This window comes from Odocoileus virginianus, chromosome 13 (assembly GCF_023699985.2).
Source record: "Odocoileus virginianus isolate 20LAN1187 ecotype Illinois chromosome 13, Ovbor_1.2, whole genome shotgun sequence".
Classification (NCBI taxonomy): Eukaryota; Metazoa; Chordata; class Mammalia; order Artiodactyla; family Cervidae; genus Odocoileus; species Odocoileus virginianus.
In genome coordinates this window covers 13283831-13303373 of record NC_069686.1, presented here as the reverse complement: position 1 = coordinate 13303373, position 19543 = coordinate 13283831, and the positions used below count along the sequence as shown (strand labels likewise).

Sequence of the window (19543 nt, the reverse complement as noted above, 5' to 3'; positions counted from 1 at the left end):
GTCTTGTACTGGAGCTTATTGGCTCTTAGGTGGTGGTTGGTTTTGGTGTAGGTATGGAAGCTTTTGGATGGTCTCTTATTCCTTAATGTTCCGTGTAGTCAGGAGTTTTCTGGTTTTCTCAGGATTTGGGCTCAAGTCTCCTGCCTCTGGATTTCAGTTTTATTCTTCCAATAGTCTCAAGACTTCTCCAACTATACAGCACTGATAATAAAACTTCTAGATTAATGGTGAAAAGATTCTCCACCGTGAGAGACAACCAGAGAGGTTCACAGAGTTACATGAAGAATAGGAGAGGGAGGAAGGAGATAGAGGTGAGCAGGAGGAGAAAAAGGGGACTCAAGAGGAGAGAGACAGATCTACGCAGTTATCTGTTCCCAAAGTGTTCTCCGTAGCCCAGACACCCACAAAGATTCACAGAGTTGGATTGGGAAGAGAAGGGGAATGGAGGAAATAGAGGTGTTCTGAGGTAGAAAACAGAGAGTCAAAAGTGGGAGAGTATCACCACACTCCTGAATAGAAATGGGAACTGAATATTGGATTCTTAAATGACCAAAATTTATATCACATACTACTGAAAAACAAAGATTGAAAATCTAGTGTAAAGGTTAGACTCTTTGAAATACAATATTTAAAAACAAAAACAAAAACACAAAAAAAATTTAGAACTGTATATGAAGTTTGGTTTAAAAATAGGGTTTCTCTCTCTCTTTTTTTTTTTTGGCAAGGTTATAGTGAAATGAAAATGAAAGTTAGGGAATACTAGAGGAGTATTAGAGGACTTTAAAAGGAAATAGGAGAGAAAAAACAAGAAAAAGAATTAAAAAAAAGAAAAAAAAATTTTTTTCCCTAATTAAAAAATCGTAAAAGTATATGAAAATGAAAGTTGAAGAGTAATGGGTGAGTAATAGGGAATTATAAAAGAAAATAAAAGAGAAAAACTAAAAAATAAAAAAAAAGGAAAGAAAAAAAATTTTTTTTTAAAATAGAAAAAAAATATGTACATATATATCTAGGAATTTCTCTGGAGTTGTTGTGGTCAGTGTAGGTTCAGTTCAATTTCAGACAGCTCCTCTTTCCAGCTTACACTTCTTGATATCTGTAGACCCCTTCCGGTGTAGTCGGTGTTACCTTCAGGGATTTTAATCTGTTGCACCGGTCCTTTCTGAAGCGGTTCCCTTTGTTTATTTGGCTTCTGTTTGCCGTCTCTTTGGTGTCTAATTTCCACCCTGACACCGGCAGGCGGAGGTGATCTCTTATTTAGGTTCACTAGTTCAGATCAGTCCTGCTACGGGGAGGGCGGGGCACTGCAGACAGATACCGCTCTGTGTGGATAGCACTCACCGTGTTCCAGCCACACTGGGTTTGCCCCACTCACGGGTGTCTGTGCTTTCCCCGTCTACACTGCTCAGGCTCCCGGCTGCTCTATATGGAGCGGGCCCTGCGTTGAGTGCGGTTCCAGTTTTCGGGTACTCCACAAAAGCGCAGATTCGGTTGCGCCTGCGTTTTGTGCCTTCCCCGGCCTGAGCTGTTCAGGCAGCCAGAGGATTGGGCGTACTCTCCCGGGTGCAGCGTGCCTTTTCCCTCCGCGGCGAGCGGCCCAGGCAGCCAAGAGGCTTGGGCGCAATCTCCCCGGGTACGGCGCGCTTTTCCCCTCCGCGGCCCCAGCGTGGGCCGCCAGTCTGGTCTCAGGAAGTCTTTAGATAGGAACCGGGGGCCTGGTCTTTAATCCATTTTGAGTTTATCTTTCTGTGTGGTGTTAGGAAGTTACATTCTTTTACATGTAGCTGTCCATTTTCCCCAGTATCATTTATTGAAGAGGCTATCTTTGCCCCATTGTATATTCCTGCCTCCTTTGTAAAAAATAAGGTACCCAGAAGTGCATGGGTTTATTTCTGGTCTTTCTGTCTTGTTCCATTGGTCTGTATTTCTGTTTTTGTGCCAGTACCATACTGTCTTGATGGCTGTAGCTTTGTCGTATAGTCTGAAGTCAGGCAGCTTGATTCCTCCAGCTCCATTCTTCTTTCTCAAGACTGCTTTGGCTTCTGGGTCTTTTGTGTTTCCATATGAAGTGTGAAAATTTTTGTTGTAGTTCTGTGAAATATGCCGTTGGTAATTTGGTAGGGATCACATTGAATCTGTAGATTGCATTTGGTAGTATAGTCATTTTCACAAGATTGATTCTTCCTACCCAGGAACATGGCATATCTCTCCATCTGTTTATGTCATCTTTGATTTTTTTCATTAATGTCAATAATTTTCTGTGTACAGTTCTTTTGTCTCTGTAGGTTTGTTTATTCTTATTAATTATTATTAATTTACCATCAATTCTTATTAATTTTTAATAAATAAATAATTGTAATTAATTCTTGTTAATAAGAATAAATAAATTCTTATTAAGTTACTATTTAATTCTTTTGTTGCAATGGTGAATGGAATTGATTCCTTAATTTATTTTTCTGATTTTTCATTGTTAGTATATAGACATGGAAGTGATTTCTGTATATTGATTTTGTATCCTGCAACTTTGCTAAATTCACTGATTAGCTCTAGTAATTTTCTGATACTATCTTTAGAGTTTTATATGTACAGTATCATGTCATCTGCAAACAGTGAGAACTTTACTTCTTCTTTTCTGATCTGGATTCCTTTTATTTCTTTTTCTTCTCTGATTGCTATAGCTAGGACTTCCAGAACTATGTTGAATAATAGTGGTGAAAGTGGACACCCTTGTCTTGTTCCTGATCTTAGAGGGAATGATTTCAGTGTTTCACCATTGAGAATAATGTTTACTGTAGGCTTATCATGCTGTAGGCCTTTACTATGTTGAGGTAGGTTCCTTCTGTGCCCATTTTTTGAAGAATTTTAATCATAAATGGGTGCTGAATTTTGTCAAAGACTTTCTCTGCATCTGGTGATATGATCATACAGTTTTTATCTTTCAATTTGTTAATATAGTGTATCACATTGGTTGATGTGCATAAATTGAAGAATCCTTGCATTCCTGGAGTAAATCCAACTTGATCATGGTGTATGAGCTTTTTGATGAGTTGCTGAATTCTGTTTGCTAAAGTTTTGTTGAGGATTTTTGCATCTGTGTTCATCAGTGATATTGGCCTGTAGTTTTCTTTCTTTGTGTTGTCTTTGTCAGGTTTTGTTGTCAGGGTGATGGCGGCCTCGTAGAATGAGTTTGGAAGTGTTCCTTTCTCTGCAATTTTTTGAAAGAGTTTTAGGATAGGTATTAGCTCTATCTAAATGTTTGATAGAATTCTCCTGTGAAGCCATCTGATCCTGGGCTTTTGTTATTTGGGAGAGTTTTTTGATCACAGCTTCAATTTCAATGCTTGTGTTGGGTAGTTCATAATTTCTATTTCTTCCTGGTTCAGTCTTGAACTTTTCTAAGTTCAAGTTCTAACTTTTCTAAGCATCTCTCCATTTCTTTCAGGTTATCCATTTTATTGCCATATAGTTATTCATAATAGTCTCTTATAATCCTTTGTATTTCTCCATTGTCCATTGTAACCTCTCCTTTTTCATTTCTAATTTTGTTGATTTGATTCTTCTCTCTTTTTTTCTTGATGAGTTTCGCTAAAGGCTTGTCAATTTTGTTTATCTCTGCAAAGAACCAGCTTTTAGTTTTATTAATCTTTACTATTGTTTCTTTCATTTCTTTTTCATTTATTTCTGCTCAGATCTTTATGATTTGTTTCCTTCTACTAATTTTTGTTGTTGTTGTTGTTGTTTTTCTTTTTCCAGTTGTTTTAGGTGTGAAGTTAGGTTGTCTATTTGATGTTTTTCTTGTTTCTTGAGGTAGGATTGTATTGCTATAAACTTCCTTCTTAGAACTGCTTTTGCTGCATCCCATAGGTTTTGAGTTGTCCTGTTTTCGTTGTTATTTTGTTTCTAGAAATGTTTTGATTTCCCTTTTGATCTCTTCAGCAACCTGTTGGTTATTTAGAAATGTGTTGTGTAATCTTCATGTGTTTGTGTTTCTTACAGTTTTTTTCTTGTAATTGATATCTAGTTGCATAGTGTTGTGGTCAAGAGGAAGATGCTTGATATGATTTCAATTTTCTTAAATTTACTGAGGTTTGATTTGTGACCCAAGATGTGGTCTATCTTGGTGAATGTTCCATGGGGCTCACATTTCTTTATTTGAAAAATAGGCAGTTGAACTCGATAGTTTCTGAGGACCTTTTTAGTTTTTGAATTCTATGACTATGTAAACTTTTGCTTTAATTTTTAAAATGTTAATACTGTAATGGCCTTCGGTGTACTCATTACATGCTTCTATATAAGAAGTTAGTTTAAAGTTTAAGGTAATCACGTAGTTGTGTGTGTCTTAGGAAATATTAATCATTTGAAGGGACATATGTATAAAAGTTTTAAACCAGAAGCCTAGGAAATTTGCCTACTTTTTATTTAACATGTGGGATACTTTGAAAATAATAGAAGATTGGTTTTGAGCTAACATAGATTTTAATTATATAGTATTTAAGCAACATAGGCTTGTATTTATTTATTTATTTTTTAAGGCACAAATGCATTACAGATGCCTTTATTTCAACTTCAGGGAAGCCTCCAAAAATTGGTATGAATATGGTAGTCCTATATCATAGGTAGAATTTCTGATTGAAATGAAAAAAGAGAAAAAGTTACCTTAGCCTATAGTTGAAACCTTGGAAGTTCTTTAGGATATTACCTAACTGAAAATTTCATTTCTAGAATCTTGAGTATGTCTTCATTTTTCAGTATACAGCAGCAGATATTTCCTGCTTACCTTGATTCGTTTTTCTTGTGAAGTATTAAGAATGAACACGTGTAATCACATTTAGCTTTTTACTTTGAGGCCATCTGGGGATAATTTTTTAAAATTCTAAGTATAATTTTTAAGGAAAATGATGTTTATTGTTAAGCTGTGTTAACATGCCAAATCCATCATCTGTAGTAAAATAATTTCCCATGGCTAGTGGTTGTAATATCAAGGCAAGATGACTATATTGCTCTTTTTGCATTTATTTTGTGTAATACCAAACTACTGCTTTATAGCATGAAGACTTCCTGACAAATGTTTAAATTCATTAATAAAATAATCATTTCATATATAAAAATTTATGCATACATTATAAAATATTAAGTAAAGATGTTAGCTAAAAATCTCTGTATTCTCTTATGGAAATACAAAAATACTAGCTAAGTTATATTCATAAAAGTGAAGAGAATGCAATCATTAAAAAAGGCAAAGTGGATGATTACCTAATCTGTTTTTACATTGTATAAACTTAAGAGAACCAGTATGTATTAGTCATATGATGGTAGTCATGAGATCTTTCTGTAGAGATTTTTTTCTAAAAGCTCTCTTGAAAAACCTCTCTTTACAGTGGGGTAGAATTGTGAAATAAGAAGAAAATATTGAGTGATAGTTTATAACAGGCACATCTGCAAATCTAATTTCTGGATTTGATACTGTTTAAGATGTTTTTTATACATAAAATTAAGAAAAACTAGGAATGCTGTCTTTAAAATTATAACTGTTATCAATAAAAACTATATGTTTTTGTATAGTGACTGTAGTTTTTATTGATAACAGTTATAATTTTAAAGACAGCATTCCTAGCTTTTCTTAATTTTATGTATAGACAGGAATTTCATTACACTATTAATGACTGTATTTCATTCAGTTGTATTGTGTTAGCATTCTACTTGTTTGAAAAGCCTTTGAATTAGGAAAAGAATTATGATTATAATAAAAGATTTGCTTGTCAGCTGTCATTTTCTTCCTTGAGAATTATGGAGAATTAGGATACTCTTTAATAGTACATCTTTGTTTATTTTGAAATTAAAAAAAAATTGAAGTGAAACTGACATGTAACATTATACTGGTTTTAGGTGCACAACGTAGTGTTTCAGTATTTGTGTATATTGTGAATTTATCACCATAATAAATCTAGTTAACGTTCATCATCACACATAGGTTTTTTCCTGTGATGTATTTTGAAATTTTAATGAAGCAAATAACTTTATTCATAGACAAGAGTTTCCTTCAGCTATTTTCATCATAAACTGCATCACTGAATTTGCAATAAGAAGATTCACCATTAGTTTATTTCAGTGACCCGAGTATACTATGGTACCATGCTAAAATATGTATTAAATGCTGATGTAGTACTTCAATGTGTTTGCTTATTGTGTTCTACATGGGTCCAGGCCTGTCTAATTCTTTTGTAATGTGTAAAATTGGATGGGTGAGTCATTGATTTTGATGAAAATGACTTTGTAAATTGGTATTTTTTATTCTAACAGAAGATTAATAATAGTGATTTTTCTAATTTATGCAGAAATTTGTTTCCTGTTCAAGTGAAATTTGAACGGGAAGTTACATATAGGCCATTATATAATGCAAACTCAATAACATGTACAAAATGAAGCATATGTGTACTCTTAAAAATTATTTTCCATTGTTCTTTCTTCCTTTTTGCTTTTTATGCATTAAATTTAGTGGCTGTAGCTCTTTAGGAAGCAGGTGCTGCCCATCAGTGATTCTGTATATAGAAATATTCATGCACAGACATTTTTAATATATTTGTTTTGTTTAAGGCAACATAATATTAGTAGAATAAGGTCTTCTGTTAAATGATTGTGAAAGTTAATAGTCAGTGATGCACTGTTCAGTTTTGAGATGTTTAACATAGATCTCATATATTTTTCTGCTTACTAGGCAAGAAGTTATGAAATGGAATGGATGGGGATATAATGATTCCAAGTTCATCTTCAATAAGAAAGGACAAATTGAGTTGACTGGGAAAAGGTAACTTTGGTTTATTCTTTGTTTTGTTCCTTTTACTTATCTCTATGAAAAATTTTAAACATAAATAAAAAATATAACATTAAATAATAGACATACATAAAAATAGAGAGGATAATATAATGGCTTATTCCTAGATTAGAAGTCACTAATATTTTGTAATAAGTGCTTTTCTTTTTCTTTTGTGTATCAAATTCTGACATTGTCATGTCCCTTCTATATATTTGTATATATATCCCTTGAAACCAATTATATAATACTATTATCATACTCCTCAATATAACAGAAATCTTACAATATCTAGTTATCCATTTCACATTCCCTTTCTCTAACTGTCTCAAATGTGTCATTTTATAGGTATTTTGAATCAGGATCTAAAGATCAGGTGTTTATATTTTCAGTAGAATAATGTCTAACACAGTAAAAACTTGTCATGTAGAGATGGCTTTACAAAATCTTCAGGGGGGGAAAAGTGAATCTTTTCAACTTAGAAAAACCAACTTCCTCTCTTCTCAGATACTACCTTCGTTTCTCTGTCTTTGGATGTTGAAGGCATATCATCTTCGCTGTATGTGAGGGGCAGATAGGGACTTTGTGCCCAGTGCCACTGAAAGCATAAACCTCCTGTCTTCTGTGGAGTAGTGTGGCTTTGTAGTGGTTTATGTTAGCAGTGTATGTATGTTAAGTGAATGATTAATCACAGAAAGTGTCACAGCTATTTATACCTTACTGTATGAACCGTTGTACCCACAGTTTGGAATCTGGCTTTTATTTTGGGTGTTCTGACACTTGACTTGCCAGTTTTTCCAGAAAGGATCAGATTGTGGGTAGCTGGCATATGTGCAACACTCATAAGATATTAGAAAAAAAATTAGAACCCTGGTGTATTCATTTATGATTGGATTATTTCTTTTTCGTGGTGTAGAATGCTTGTTATTGCCCTTTCTGATATTAAGATACATAGAAAGCAAAATTTGTAATTTATATATTGTTTGGAGAGCATAAATTCAAAGCAGAGGGAATTCAATCGTCATGAGAGAAATTTTTGTCGAGGTTGTAGTAGAATTAGAGAATTCTTCTGTTGACTTTGGATTTTGGAAGAGTGCTGCTGCCCTTCCAACCAGAATGCATTCCATAAAGGCTTCATTTCTTTTGCACTGTTGACTCCTGAGTCCAAGTCCATTGAGGGAGAAGGGAAGAAAACAAGGTACATCTGACTGGCAGAGCCTGCACAGGTAACCTTTGCTTCTCACTGAGTTACCCACTATTCAAAGGGTAATTCTGTGAACATGAAGATGGAATTTAAATGCTCTAGGGTTAAATATGTACTACCTAAATTATTTAATAACTAAAACCAAATAACTAAATAATACTCAATTCCCATTTTGGTGTACCATTACTTTAGCACAGACAATAATAAACTGGATTGAATTAAATCATAGCTTTCTCTAGTCTAGTCTCCTTGAGATAATGGTTAAATTTTTTTTTTATTAGAAAACACAAATGTTCTTTAAGATAATAATAGCTATTATTTATTGAGTTCCTATTGAGTTATCTTAAAATAACCCTAAGTGGGTAGTGATGTATTCTTAGAAATAACTAGGAGATTGAGAATCAGGGAGGTTAAACAGCTTACTTGAGGTCACCTGTGCAGTGGGAAATTGTGCCTAAAACTGAAGTGCTTTTAAGGTTCATTCTTGTACTGTTTCTGTTACACTGTGCTAGTGAGGTATCATACTATCCATTGTATTGATTTTATTCTCTTAACAGCCTCTGGAATCACTTTACCGGAGCCTTCTACACTCTATACACTGCTACAGTAGAGTTAGTCATATTGTAAAAAGATATTCTATGACTAAAGTTCCTATTGTTCCAGAGAGGGGGTAAAGGGCATAAGCATAAGAAGGTTGTGATATACCTAAAAGAGAAAACGAAATTTCTGACTGGAAAGGTTGAGTATCAACAGTATCAATTCACCATTTTGTATTAATAATACTAGATTGTAAGGCCAGTTTTTAAAATTCTTTGTGAAGACTTTTATTCTGGCACTGTAGTGGACTGACCCTTTGCCTTCTATAAGTAAGGAACTGAAGTCGCTCAGTTGTATCCAACTCTGCGACCCCATGGATTCTAGCCTGCCAGGTTCTCCGTCCATGGAATTTTCCAGGCAAGAGTACTGGAGTGGGTTGCCATTTCTTTCTCCAGGGTTGTCTTCTGTAACCACATAGAAAACATGGATAAAATACCACAGGAAAGAAAGATAACAGAGCTGGAAAGAAAGAAAGGGGAATCCATAGGTGCCAGAAACTGAGTGACTCCCAATGAAAATTTATAGGGGTTCCCCTATTTTTGATCCAAAGAACATTAAAAAGGTAGAAAAATTTTATGAGTTAATATGGTTGGTTGTCTGTATATATTTTGGGGAGGTTAACTTTGGCATTTCAAACCTAGCCATTAATTTAGAAACAATTATGAGCTTTCATAGATGTCAGGGGAAAATAAGATTTTCCCTGAACACAGTCTATTTTCTGAACAGATTTGTAATTTGACAGTTTATAATCCTGTAGATTTATAATCTTGCCATTCTTATTATTTCTAGATGTAGATGAATTGAGTCCTCCTAAGTAGCAGAAGGCAATACTTCAGAGCTAATGCTATAGATTTCTGTAAACTAAAAATTTTGAAAGGTGTCATTATTCTTTGACTTTAAAGGTGGTTTATACATTAATTGGAGCTTTCAAAGCATAAGTTAGTGATTAAATAGAATTTGTTTGGGTTTCCTGCACTTTGTATTTTCAGTAGCATAATTTTTAAAGTTTTATTTCATTATAAAAGGTTTTAAAATTGGTTAGCAGTTGTGGAACTCTAAGTCTCAGGATAGATGGTTGCATCTACTAATATTCTGCTGCCTTTCTGCACTGCCCCAGAGTGAGAGTTACTTTGTCTTTAGTCACATTAAATCTTTTGTTTTTTCTAAAGCATGAACATTTATATTTAATTTACATTTTGACAATTTGCACATAAATAACAATTTAAACCAGTATGTAAACATAAGATAGTTTGTTCTAGCAAAGTAAAAAGCCAATAACTTTGGTCAGTTTTAACTTTGAGTAGAAGAAAAAAAAAACAACAAAATCACTGTTAATTGTGGGCTCAATATTCACATGTGAGAGGCCTCAGAGGGAAAGTCAAATAGTAGAGAAAATTATGAAATCTCAAGCCACTGTAGTCACATTAAATCTTGATGTGCACTTCCTTCTTGGATATTTATGTCCACAGGGTTTTCTTTCCATTACAGAATGATTTCATTAGTCTTGAAAGTTTGCTCTGGTTCTGTATCTTTTATAATATAGTCTACTTTGATTTTACGAAAAGGTGATAAATTGATCTCCCCTTATATTTTACAACAAAAACCATTTCTTAAAGTTTTCAAACCAATTTTCAGTCATGGTAAAGATCTATTCTGAATGCAGAGTTTCAAAGAATAGCAACGAGAGATAAGAAAGCCTTCCCAAGTGATCATTGCATAGAAATAGAAGAAAATAATGGAATGCGGAAGACTAGAGATCTCTTCAAGAGAATTAGAGATACCACGGAAATATTTCATACAAAGATGGGCACAGTAAACGACAGAAATGGTATGGACCTAACAGAAGCAGAAGATATTAAGAAAAGGTGGCAAGAGTACACAGAAGAACTATACAAAAAAGATCTTCACGACCCAGATAATCACAATGGTGTGATCACTCACCTAGAGCCAGACATCCTGGAATGTGAAGTCAAGTGGGCCTTAGAAAGCATCACTATGAACAAAGCTAGTGGAGGTGATGGAATTCCAGTTGAGCTATTTCAAATCCTAAAAGACGATGCTGTGAAAGTGCTGCACTCAGTATGCCAGCAAATTTGGAAAACTGAGCAGTGGCCACAGGAATGGAAAAGATTAGTTTTCATTCCAATCCCAAAGAAAGGCAATGCCAAAGAATGTTCAAACTACCGCACAATTGCACTCATCTTACATGCTAGCAAAGTAATGCTCAAAATTCTCTAAGCTTGGCTTCAACAGTATATGAACTGAGGACTTCCAGATGTTCAAGCTGTATTTAGAAAAGGCAGAGGAACCAGAGATCAAATTGCCAACATCTGTTGGATCATAGAGAAAGCAAGAGAATTAGAAAAACATCTACTTCTGCTTCATTGACTACACTAAAGCCTTTGACTGTGTGGATCATAACAAACTGTGGAAAGTTCTTAAGGAGATGGGAATACCAGACAGCCTTGCCCACTTCCTGAGAAACCTGTATGAAGGTCAAGAAGCAAAAGTTAGAACCAGACATGGAACAATGGACTGGTTCCAAATTGAGAAAGGAGTCTGTCAAGGCTGTATATTGTCACCTTGTATATTTAACTTGTATGCAGAGTATGTCATGTGAAATGCCAGTCTGGATGAAGCACAAGCTGGAATCAAGATTGCCAGGAAAAATATTAATAACTTCAGATATGCAGATGACACCACCCTTATGGCAGAAAGCGAAGAGGTACTAAATAAAGAGCCTCTTGATGAAGGTGAGAGAGGAGAGTGAAAAATCTGGCATAAAACTCAACATCCAAAAAATGAAGAGCATGGCATCCGGTCCCATCACTTCATGGCAAATAGTTGGGGAAACAATGGAAACAGTGACAGGCTTTATTCTTGGGCTCCAAAATCACTGCAGATGGTGACTGCAGCCATGAAATTAAAAGATGCCTGCTCCTTGGAAGAAAAGCTATGACCAACCTAGATAGCATATTAAAAACCAGAGACATTACTTTGCCGAAAAAGATCCATCTAGTTAAAGCTATGGATTTTCCAGTGGTCATGTATGGATGTGAGAGTTGGACTATAAAGAAAGCTGAGCACTGAAGAATTGATGCTTTTGAACTGTGGTGTTGGAGAAGACTCTTGAGAGTCCCTTGGACTGCAAGGAGATCCAACCAGTCCATCCTAAAGGGAATTAATCCTGAATATTCATTGGAAGGACTGATGCTGAAGCTGAGACTTCAATACTTTAGCTACCCGATGCGAAGAACTGACTCATTTGAAAAGACCCTGATGCTGGGAAAGATTAAAGGCAGGAGGAGAAGGAGAAAACAGAGGATGAAAAGGTTGGATGGCATCACTTAACTTGATGGACCTGAGTTTTAGCAAGATCCAGGAGTTGGTGATGGACAGGGAAGCCTGACGTGCTGCAGTCCATGGGGTCGCAAAAAGTCGGACGATTGAGCTGTTGAACTGAACTGAAAGATCTGTTAAAGAATCACCTTGTTTCAACAATTGATACGAACTTTTGGCTTTCTGATAGAAGTTGCATTTTTCCTGCTCATGTGTTCAGCTTTCAAATTAAATGTCTTTGTAGGGTTGATTAAGCTAGATTCTAATATGCTAACCTTTATATAAGATTTATTTGAGAATTTTAGATATTTTTATTATATAATATGACATTATCATAAGTGCCATTCACTCAGCCAATGTGTAACTTTTAAAATTATGTGACAGAATAAGTGTTTTTTTTTTTTTTTTGGTCACTTTGAAGTGAAAATTCTTTTTGATAGGACCCACCCCTGGCTTTTTCAGTATTGAGTTCTGCATTATAAACATATATTCAGTACAGAGTTTATGTATTACCCACTGACTCCTTCCCTCCCCGCTTTTTGGTCATCTTTGTGAAGTCAGAGTAAACTTCTGAGGCTAGTTGCTAAAAGCTATATAGTTATTTTTTGTATGTATGTTACACTTCAATATTTTATAAGTAAAATATTTATAAAATTAAAGATAAAACAACTATGGTATAGTTTTATTTGGCTGCCCCATCATCATGGAGTGGATATTAGAAGTGGAGAAGTTGTAAGAACATTATAGTGAAAACAATTACTAAATATAACTACTGTGATTTTTCTAAATATTCATTAAAAAAGAATTTTATGAGATCATCCCAGTGATCTGACTTGGAATGGTGGTAAGAAAGAATCAAACTAGAGGCAGTACCATGTAGCAGTGAAGAGCAGAGGCTTATTTATTACTTATTTGCCCTTGTTTATTACCTGGTTCATATCCTGGTTTTGTAGCTTACTAGCTGTGTGACCTTAAGTAAGTTAATTAACTTTACCTAAGCTCTTCAGTTATGTAACATCTCTGTGCCTTAGTGTCTTTTTTTTATAAAATGGAGTTATATCAACTTCATAACATTATCATAAGTTAATATACATAACAAACTTAAAACAATACCTGGCACATGATAATACCTGTTTACTAAAATGAAAATTTGACCATTTTAAAGTAAATGTTTTAAAATTTGTTTTGATTTGTTCTGAGGGTTATTTTATTACTGCTTTATAACACATTGGAATATTATGTTTGCACATCAGCCTTCTTTACTACCCTAATCCTAACCCCAACCACTAACCCCTAAACCTAACCCTAACCCTGATACTGGATGGTGGATATTTACCTCTTTCTTTCTAGCACTTAATATTTTGCCATCTCTGATAAATATTTCTAAAACTGAAAAGTTACCCCTCTAAGCACTTGAGTTTTCTGCATCAGTCTCATATATATACAGTTTAGACTTCTTTGTGTATGTGAAATAATGTTCATGATTCATATAAACTTATTTAAATAGAATTTGGGTTAGAAGATAAGAGGAAACAAAATTTGAGTAGCAGATCTATTTTTTTTCATATTGTTCCTGCTCTGTAGAGTTCTTTTGTGTGTTTTAAATGTTTTGTAGCACTTTATGTAAAATACCAGCACCTTGCAAATATGGTTTATTTACTATTCCCTGTTCTGTTTGTGGTTATCACATCATGATATGATTTATAGTTCTATCACTTTATCATACAGTATTGTAATTTTTAAAAGTGATACACATTTTAAAGAAATCAAGAACAGTCAGTCATATTTGCTCACGTGTTTACTCTTTCAGTCGTTACTTACTCCATTGTGAAGACAGTACAGTTAGTGTTACACTTCCCTTCAGCCTGTGCAAGTTCCCCTGGCGTTTCTTGTAGTGTGGGTGTGCTGGCTCTTAGTTCTCTTTAGTTTGCATCTGAAGAGCTCTTTGTTTTACTTTTGTTCTTGAAGGATACCTTTTACCAGGTATAAAATTCTAAGTTGGCGTTCTTTGCCTTTCAGCACTTGAAAAATGTTGTTCAGTAGTTTTCTGGACTTTTTTTTTTTTCTGGACTTTCTGATGAGAAGTCAGTCATAACGTTATTATTACATTATGTGTAGTATGTTATTTTTCTATAGATACTTTTAAGATGTCTTTCTCTTTTTCTCTTTGTTTTTTAAGTTGCAGTTTGACTGTGATGTGCCTTTGCATTTATCTTCTAGAGTTCTCTGACTTTCTGTAATTTCTAAACTTACATCTTTCATCAGATTTGAAAACTTTGTTATTATTTCTTCAAATCCTTTTTTTTAAATTCCTTTTCCTCTTGTTCTTGGGACTCCCATTTATATATATATATGTTAGTATTTTTCTATTGTTCCACAGGTCCCTGCAGCTCCATTTATCTTTTTTTATTTTCTTTGTTGTTTAGATTATATATGTTTTATTGCTCTAACTATAAGTTCACTGACATCTCTGGTCTGTTCTTGAGTTCCTCCAATGAATTTTTATTTCAATTTAATTATAGAATTTCTGTTTTTTAAAATAATTTCTATTTCTTGCTGAGATTTATTTTCTCTTATTCACTGCTAACATATTTTCCCTTTTGTCCTTTAGTGTGGTTATAGCTGTTTTCAAATCCTCGTGTGCTATTTCCAATATTTTGGATCATCTTGGGGTTTCTTATTGATTGCCTTTTCTCTTAATTATGGATAACACTTTGTTGGTTGTTTATGTCTAATAATTTTGAAAGTATATCTTGGACATTGTTACTGATATGTTGAGGAAAGTCTGTATTCTGTTACATTTGTCTGAAAAGGCTTTTTTCTTTTTTTTTTTTAAACCAAGCAATTAACTTGAGTTACCTCAGGTTTACTTCTGTGATGGTGAGCAGCTGAATTATGTATTCAGTTCTTTTAAGCTTAACTGGGCTTCTTAGAGTGTGCTCCATACACTTGTTACTCAAAGTCAGCAGGACATTTGGACAGAGTTTATATACAAGTCCCTCTCTAACTCCTGGATTTGTGTGATTTCACTGTGCCCTTCCCAGATGCTGTGTTCACTGCAGACACCATCATGTTTCCTTAAGCCAGGAATGCTGCAGGGTTTTTGCATTCTTGCATTCTTTATTCTTTCTGTGGTGCTCTGTGTACTGGGACTCTCCCTTAGGCGAAACCCTGTGAAACTGGAAACTTCTGTGGTGCTATTTTCTTCTTACCCCCTATTTTTGCCTATCATTGGGTTATCTGTACTGTCCTCAAATAATTGTTTTTTTTTTTTTTTTGTCCAGAGCTTATCATTATATGTGGGAGGGTTGGTTTGATAGCAACCACTTGACCTCTGCTAGAAACAGAATCTAAGATTTGAATTGACATGAAGATACTTTTCTCTAATGTTTTGCTTCTTTTTACCTTAGGTACCCTCTTAGTGGCATGTCATTACCAACTTTTAGAGAGTGGATCCAAAATACCCTTGGAATAAGTGTGGAGCATAAAACTACCTCTAAAGTAAGCAAATAAAAATAACTAATAATATTCTTAATTGAGTGTGTATGTATATGTGCTTAATCCCAAATTAATTAAACTTATCTTTATAATTTGTTATAGTTGCTTTAATATATTTGTCCTTCTTTTTGTTGGTTTGATTGGCCTTGTTAGACTTTCTAGGGGTGGGTTTTTTTTTTTGTTTTTTAGCATCACGGGTCTAGAGCCTAATCTCAGCATTTATCTTGAGATTTATCTCAAACTTTTAAACTCTGTTAGCCTCAGTTATCTTAATAGGAGAAATGAGAGTCATAAGTGTCAGTTCTATGTGTCGCAAGTAGTAGTGAAGTTCAAATGAATTAATTCTGTGAGAGCACTTTGTTACCAAAACATAAGTTGCTATTATTTTTACATTTTGTAATGAACTGACAGTAATCTAGGATTTATATAGAATAATTTAAAATAAAAATGTAATATTATATTACTATCAAAACATTTAGAATATTCAAAGATTGAAAATAGAATTTTGATTAAGATATGAGTGATAGAGAATTTTAGTTTGCTCTTGTAGTATCACTTTTCTGACAGGGGAGTTAAAAACCTTTAAACTGTATTAAGCTGATGAAATAGCATTTGTTTATATAATTATAATATTTATTATTTATTACTATGGTGTAGTATTCTGTATATCCCTTTGTGTATAACTTCCATAAGTGCAGAGGCTATGATTTATAGTATATTATCCACTATATTCAACATATTATTGAGGACTGTAGGTATTCAGTGAGTGCTTGTTTTATTTATAAGTCCACAGTTACATTTTATTCTTGTACTTAATTAGACTAAACATCTAATTCCTACCTCTCCCAAACCAAATTCTTTTAACATTTCTTTAAAAAATCTCTTTTAACGTTGCTGTGGTTGCTCGGCACCGTGTTAGGACGAAGGGGAAGGAGGAGGAGGCTTACAGCGGAGGGAGTGGGGTAGGCCTCAAGGCTACGGCAGGCCCCCGCCCCCTGCCTCCGCCTCAGTGGATCCTCCCCTGGCCTGCAGCAGCCCAGCAGCCCGGGAGGTTGGAGGGAGTGACCGGGGCGTTGCCGGCACAGGAGATGATGCCTGTTTCCAGTTCCAACACAGGGATCACAGCAAACACTGCCGCCACAGAAGCACTATGGCATTACTTCTCCCATCAGCTTAGCAGCCCCCAAGGAGACTGACTGCCTACTCACAAAGAAGCTAGTTGAGACTCTGAAGCCCTTTGGGGTTTCTGAAGAGGAAGAGGAACTGCAGCGCAGGATTTTAATTTTGGGAAAATTAAATAACCTGGTAAAAGAGTGGATATGAGCAATCAGTGAAAGCAAGAATCTTCCACAATCTGTAATTGAAAATGTTGGTGGGAAAATTTTTACATTTGGATCTTATAGATTAGGAGTACATACAAAAGGTGCTGATATTGATGCATTGTGTGTTGCACAAAGACGTGTTGATTGGAGTGATTTTTTCATCTCATTCTGTGATAAGTTGAAATTACAGGAAGAAGTAAAAGATTTAAGAGCTGTTGAAGAGGTATTTGTACCAGTTATAAAACTGTGTTTTGATGGGATAGAGATTGATATTTTGTTTGCAAGATTAGCACTGCAGACTATTCCAGAAGACTTGGACTTAAGAGATGATAGTCTGCTTAAAAATTTAGATATAAGATGTATAAGAAGCCTTAACAGTTGCAGGGTAACCGATGAAATTTTACATCTAGTACCAAACATTGACAACTTCACCTTAACTCTGAGAGCTATCAAACTGTGGGCCAAACGCCACAACATCTATTCCAATATATTAGGCTTCCACGGTGGTGTTTCCTTGGCTATGCTAGTAGCAAGAACTTGCCAGCTTTATCCAAATGCAATAGCATCAACTCTTGTACATAAATTTTTCTTGGTATTTTCCAAATGGTATGTGTTTAGATTATATTAAAATAAAATTGGTTATAGACACTGAAAAAAAACTCTCTTCTATTTCCTTTTTTTTTGAGGCAACAAATGCGACTTTATTAAGAGAGCTGACTAACTGATGGCAGACTAATATCTCAAAATAACCATCTTCTCTTTCTGTGTTTTGACTATTTGTTTTACTTTTTTTTTTGACACTGATACAATCTATATGTCATATTCAGAAATTTTACTAGTTTTACATGCACTTCTTTTTTTCTGTTTTAAGCCATTTCAATTTTCAGTAACTTAACAAAATTAGTAATCTGTATGTTTCATCAGAGTTCTTTTGGTCATTTCTTTTCACTACAGGTTAATCCCATGAGGACAAAAGTTTTAAAATTTTGGGGGTTTAACTCACTGCTGTATCACCAGGGCCCTATAGCACACGTGCAAGAAATATTTATTATATAATTGAACATTAAATATAGAACATTAATAAGATATTTAAAGGCTATGTAAATATTTTTCTTTACATATTCTTATATTTTATTTTTTCTGAATACCATAGCTTTTTTAACATAACAGATTTGATTTGGTTAGCCATTTATAGAACTCTTCCTATATGCTAGTCATGATAATAGGTGCTTTTCACAAAAATTACCATATTTAACTCTCCTTCCTTATGGCAGCTGTATAAATTTGATGGTGATAATCTCATTTAATAATTGAAGAAACCAAGGCTCAAAGAAGTTGGGTGAGCCAATGCCACATAGCTTTAAAGTTGAATACTTGTTAGTTGAAATTAAGTATCAGGTTTATGTTGTGAGTTTTAAAGAGAGCCTATAAAAATGGATTTACTTCTTTTTGGGAGGCTTTTTGCTGATCATTCTGAAATGATTAATTTTATCTACAGATGAAATATAGATAATGCAGAAGTTAACTATCTATATCCCAGTCTTCCTAGTTTAAAATTGAAGATTTGAGACTTTGCTATCTTAATTGTGATCTTTATTTTTATTATATTTGTTTTTGGCCACACCATGTGGCATAGGGCATCTTACTTATTAGTTCTCTGATCAAGGATTGAACCTATGCCCCTTGCAGTGAAAGCATGAAGTCTTAACCACTGGACTGCCAGGGAAGTCCCCTTAATTGTAGACTTTAGAAATAATGAAAAGATGGGACATAGAAGTAAAAGAGAAAACATAAGAGTCTTATAACTTATGTTACAGAATGTGGTTTTTCAGATCATTTGTAATTGGTTACTGTCACAGAGTTGGTTTCCATATGTATTATTTATTATTTTTCTATGCTTCTGTCCTAGTTCAGATGTAAAAAAAAAAAATCCATGTTTTATAGTCACTTCTCTGTAACATTTCAAATTTTTATTTTCTAGAAATAAGTCAAAAAAACCAATTTTATTTTCTAGGCATCCTTAAATCCTAGTGATACACCTCCTTCTATTGTAAATGAAGATTTTCTTCATGACCTTAAAGAAACTAATATTTCATATTCACAAGAAGCAGATGATCGAGTATTTAGAGCTCATGGTAAGCAACTTCATATAAATCCTATTTAGTTCTAAGTTTTAAATTTCCTTTAATTTTAAGATATTTTTACATTTTCTTTTTAAAACTACAAAACAGGTCATTGTCTTCATGAGATATTTTTGCTCAGGGAAGGAATGTTTCAGAGAATTCCTGATATAGTTTTATGGCCAAGTAAGTTCCTGTTTTTCTTTGTATTATTAATTTAATATTGTTAAATTTTAAGTAAATTTAGTGTTGGAAATATGTACTTTTAAACATAAGAGCTGTAAAAAAATATAGAAAGCTATATTTTAGATAGCTATATAGATATATAGCTATATAGATACATATATAGAAATATAGCTATATAGCTATATGTTTAGAGTTTACTGAAGATCATATAATTCTTAATATGATCGTTTTGAATGGTTTTAATGATTAATTTTGTTGTTGATGGATGACTAAATCTTCATTTAATATGTACATATCCTTTTAAGAAGTCAGTAGAAAAATATATTTTTGGCTAATTTGAAAGCTTAATAAAATTATTATCAATCAATGATATATTCAGATGCCAAGAAACTTTTAGTTAAGATAATTGATTACTGCAAACTAATAAGAGTACTTTGTTGATAGCAACTTGTAGGCTAAAAACTAA

At 33.9% G+C, this 19543-nt stretch overlaps 1 protein-coding gene and 1 pseudogene across 1 annotated transcript in view; both read left to right on the top strand.

The window, feature by feature from the left end:
* The window catches only part of AGPS (alkylglycerone phosphate synthase), a 138537-nt gene that overhangs the window by 39311 nt on the left and 79683 nt on the right, over nucleotides 1-19543 (top strand). The window contains exons 2-5 of the mRNA XM_070475984.1: nucleotides 6716-6805; nucleotides 15362-15452; nucleotides 18786-18906; nucleotides 19003-19077. Coding sequence (XP_070332085.1) covers nucleotides 6716-6805; nucleotides 15362-15452; nucleotides 18786-18906; nucleotides 19003-19077 — 377 coding nt within the window. The remainder of the gene's footprint in view (nucleotides 1-6715; nucleotides 6806-15361; nucleotides 15453-18785; nucleotides 18907-19002; nucleotides 19078-19543) is intronic.
* Nucleotides 16548-17430, top strand: LOC110139295 (poly(A) polymerase alpha pseudogene; annotated as a pseudogene).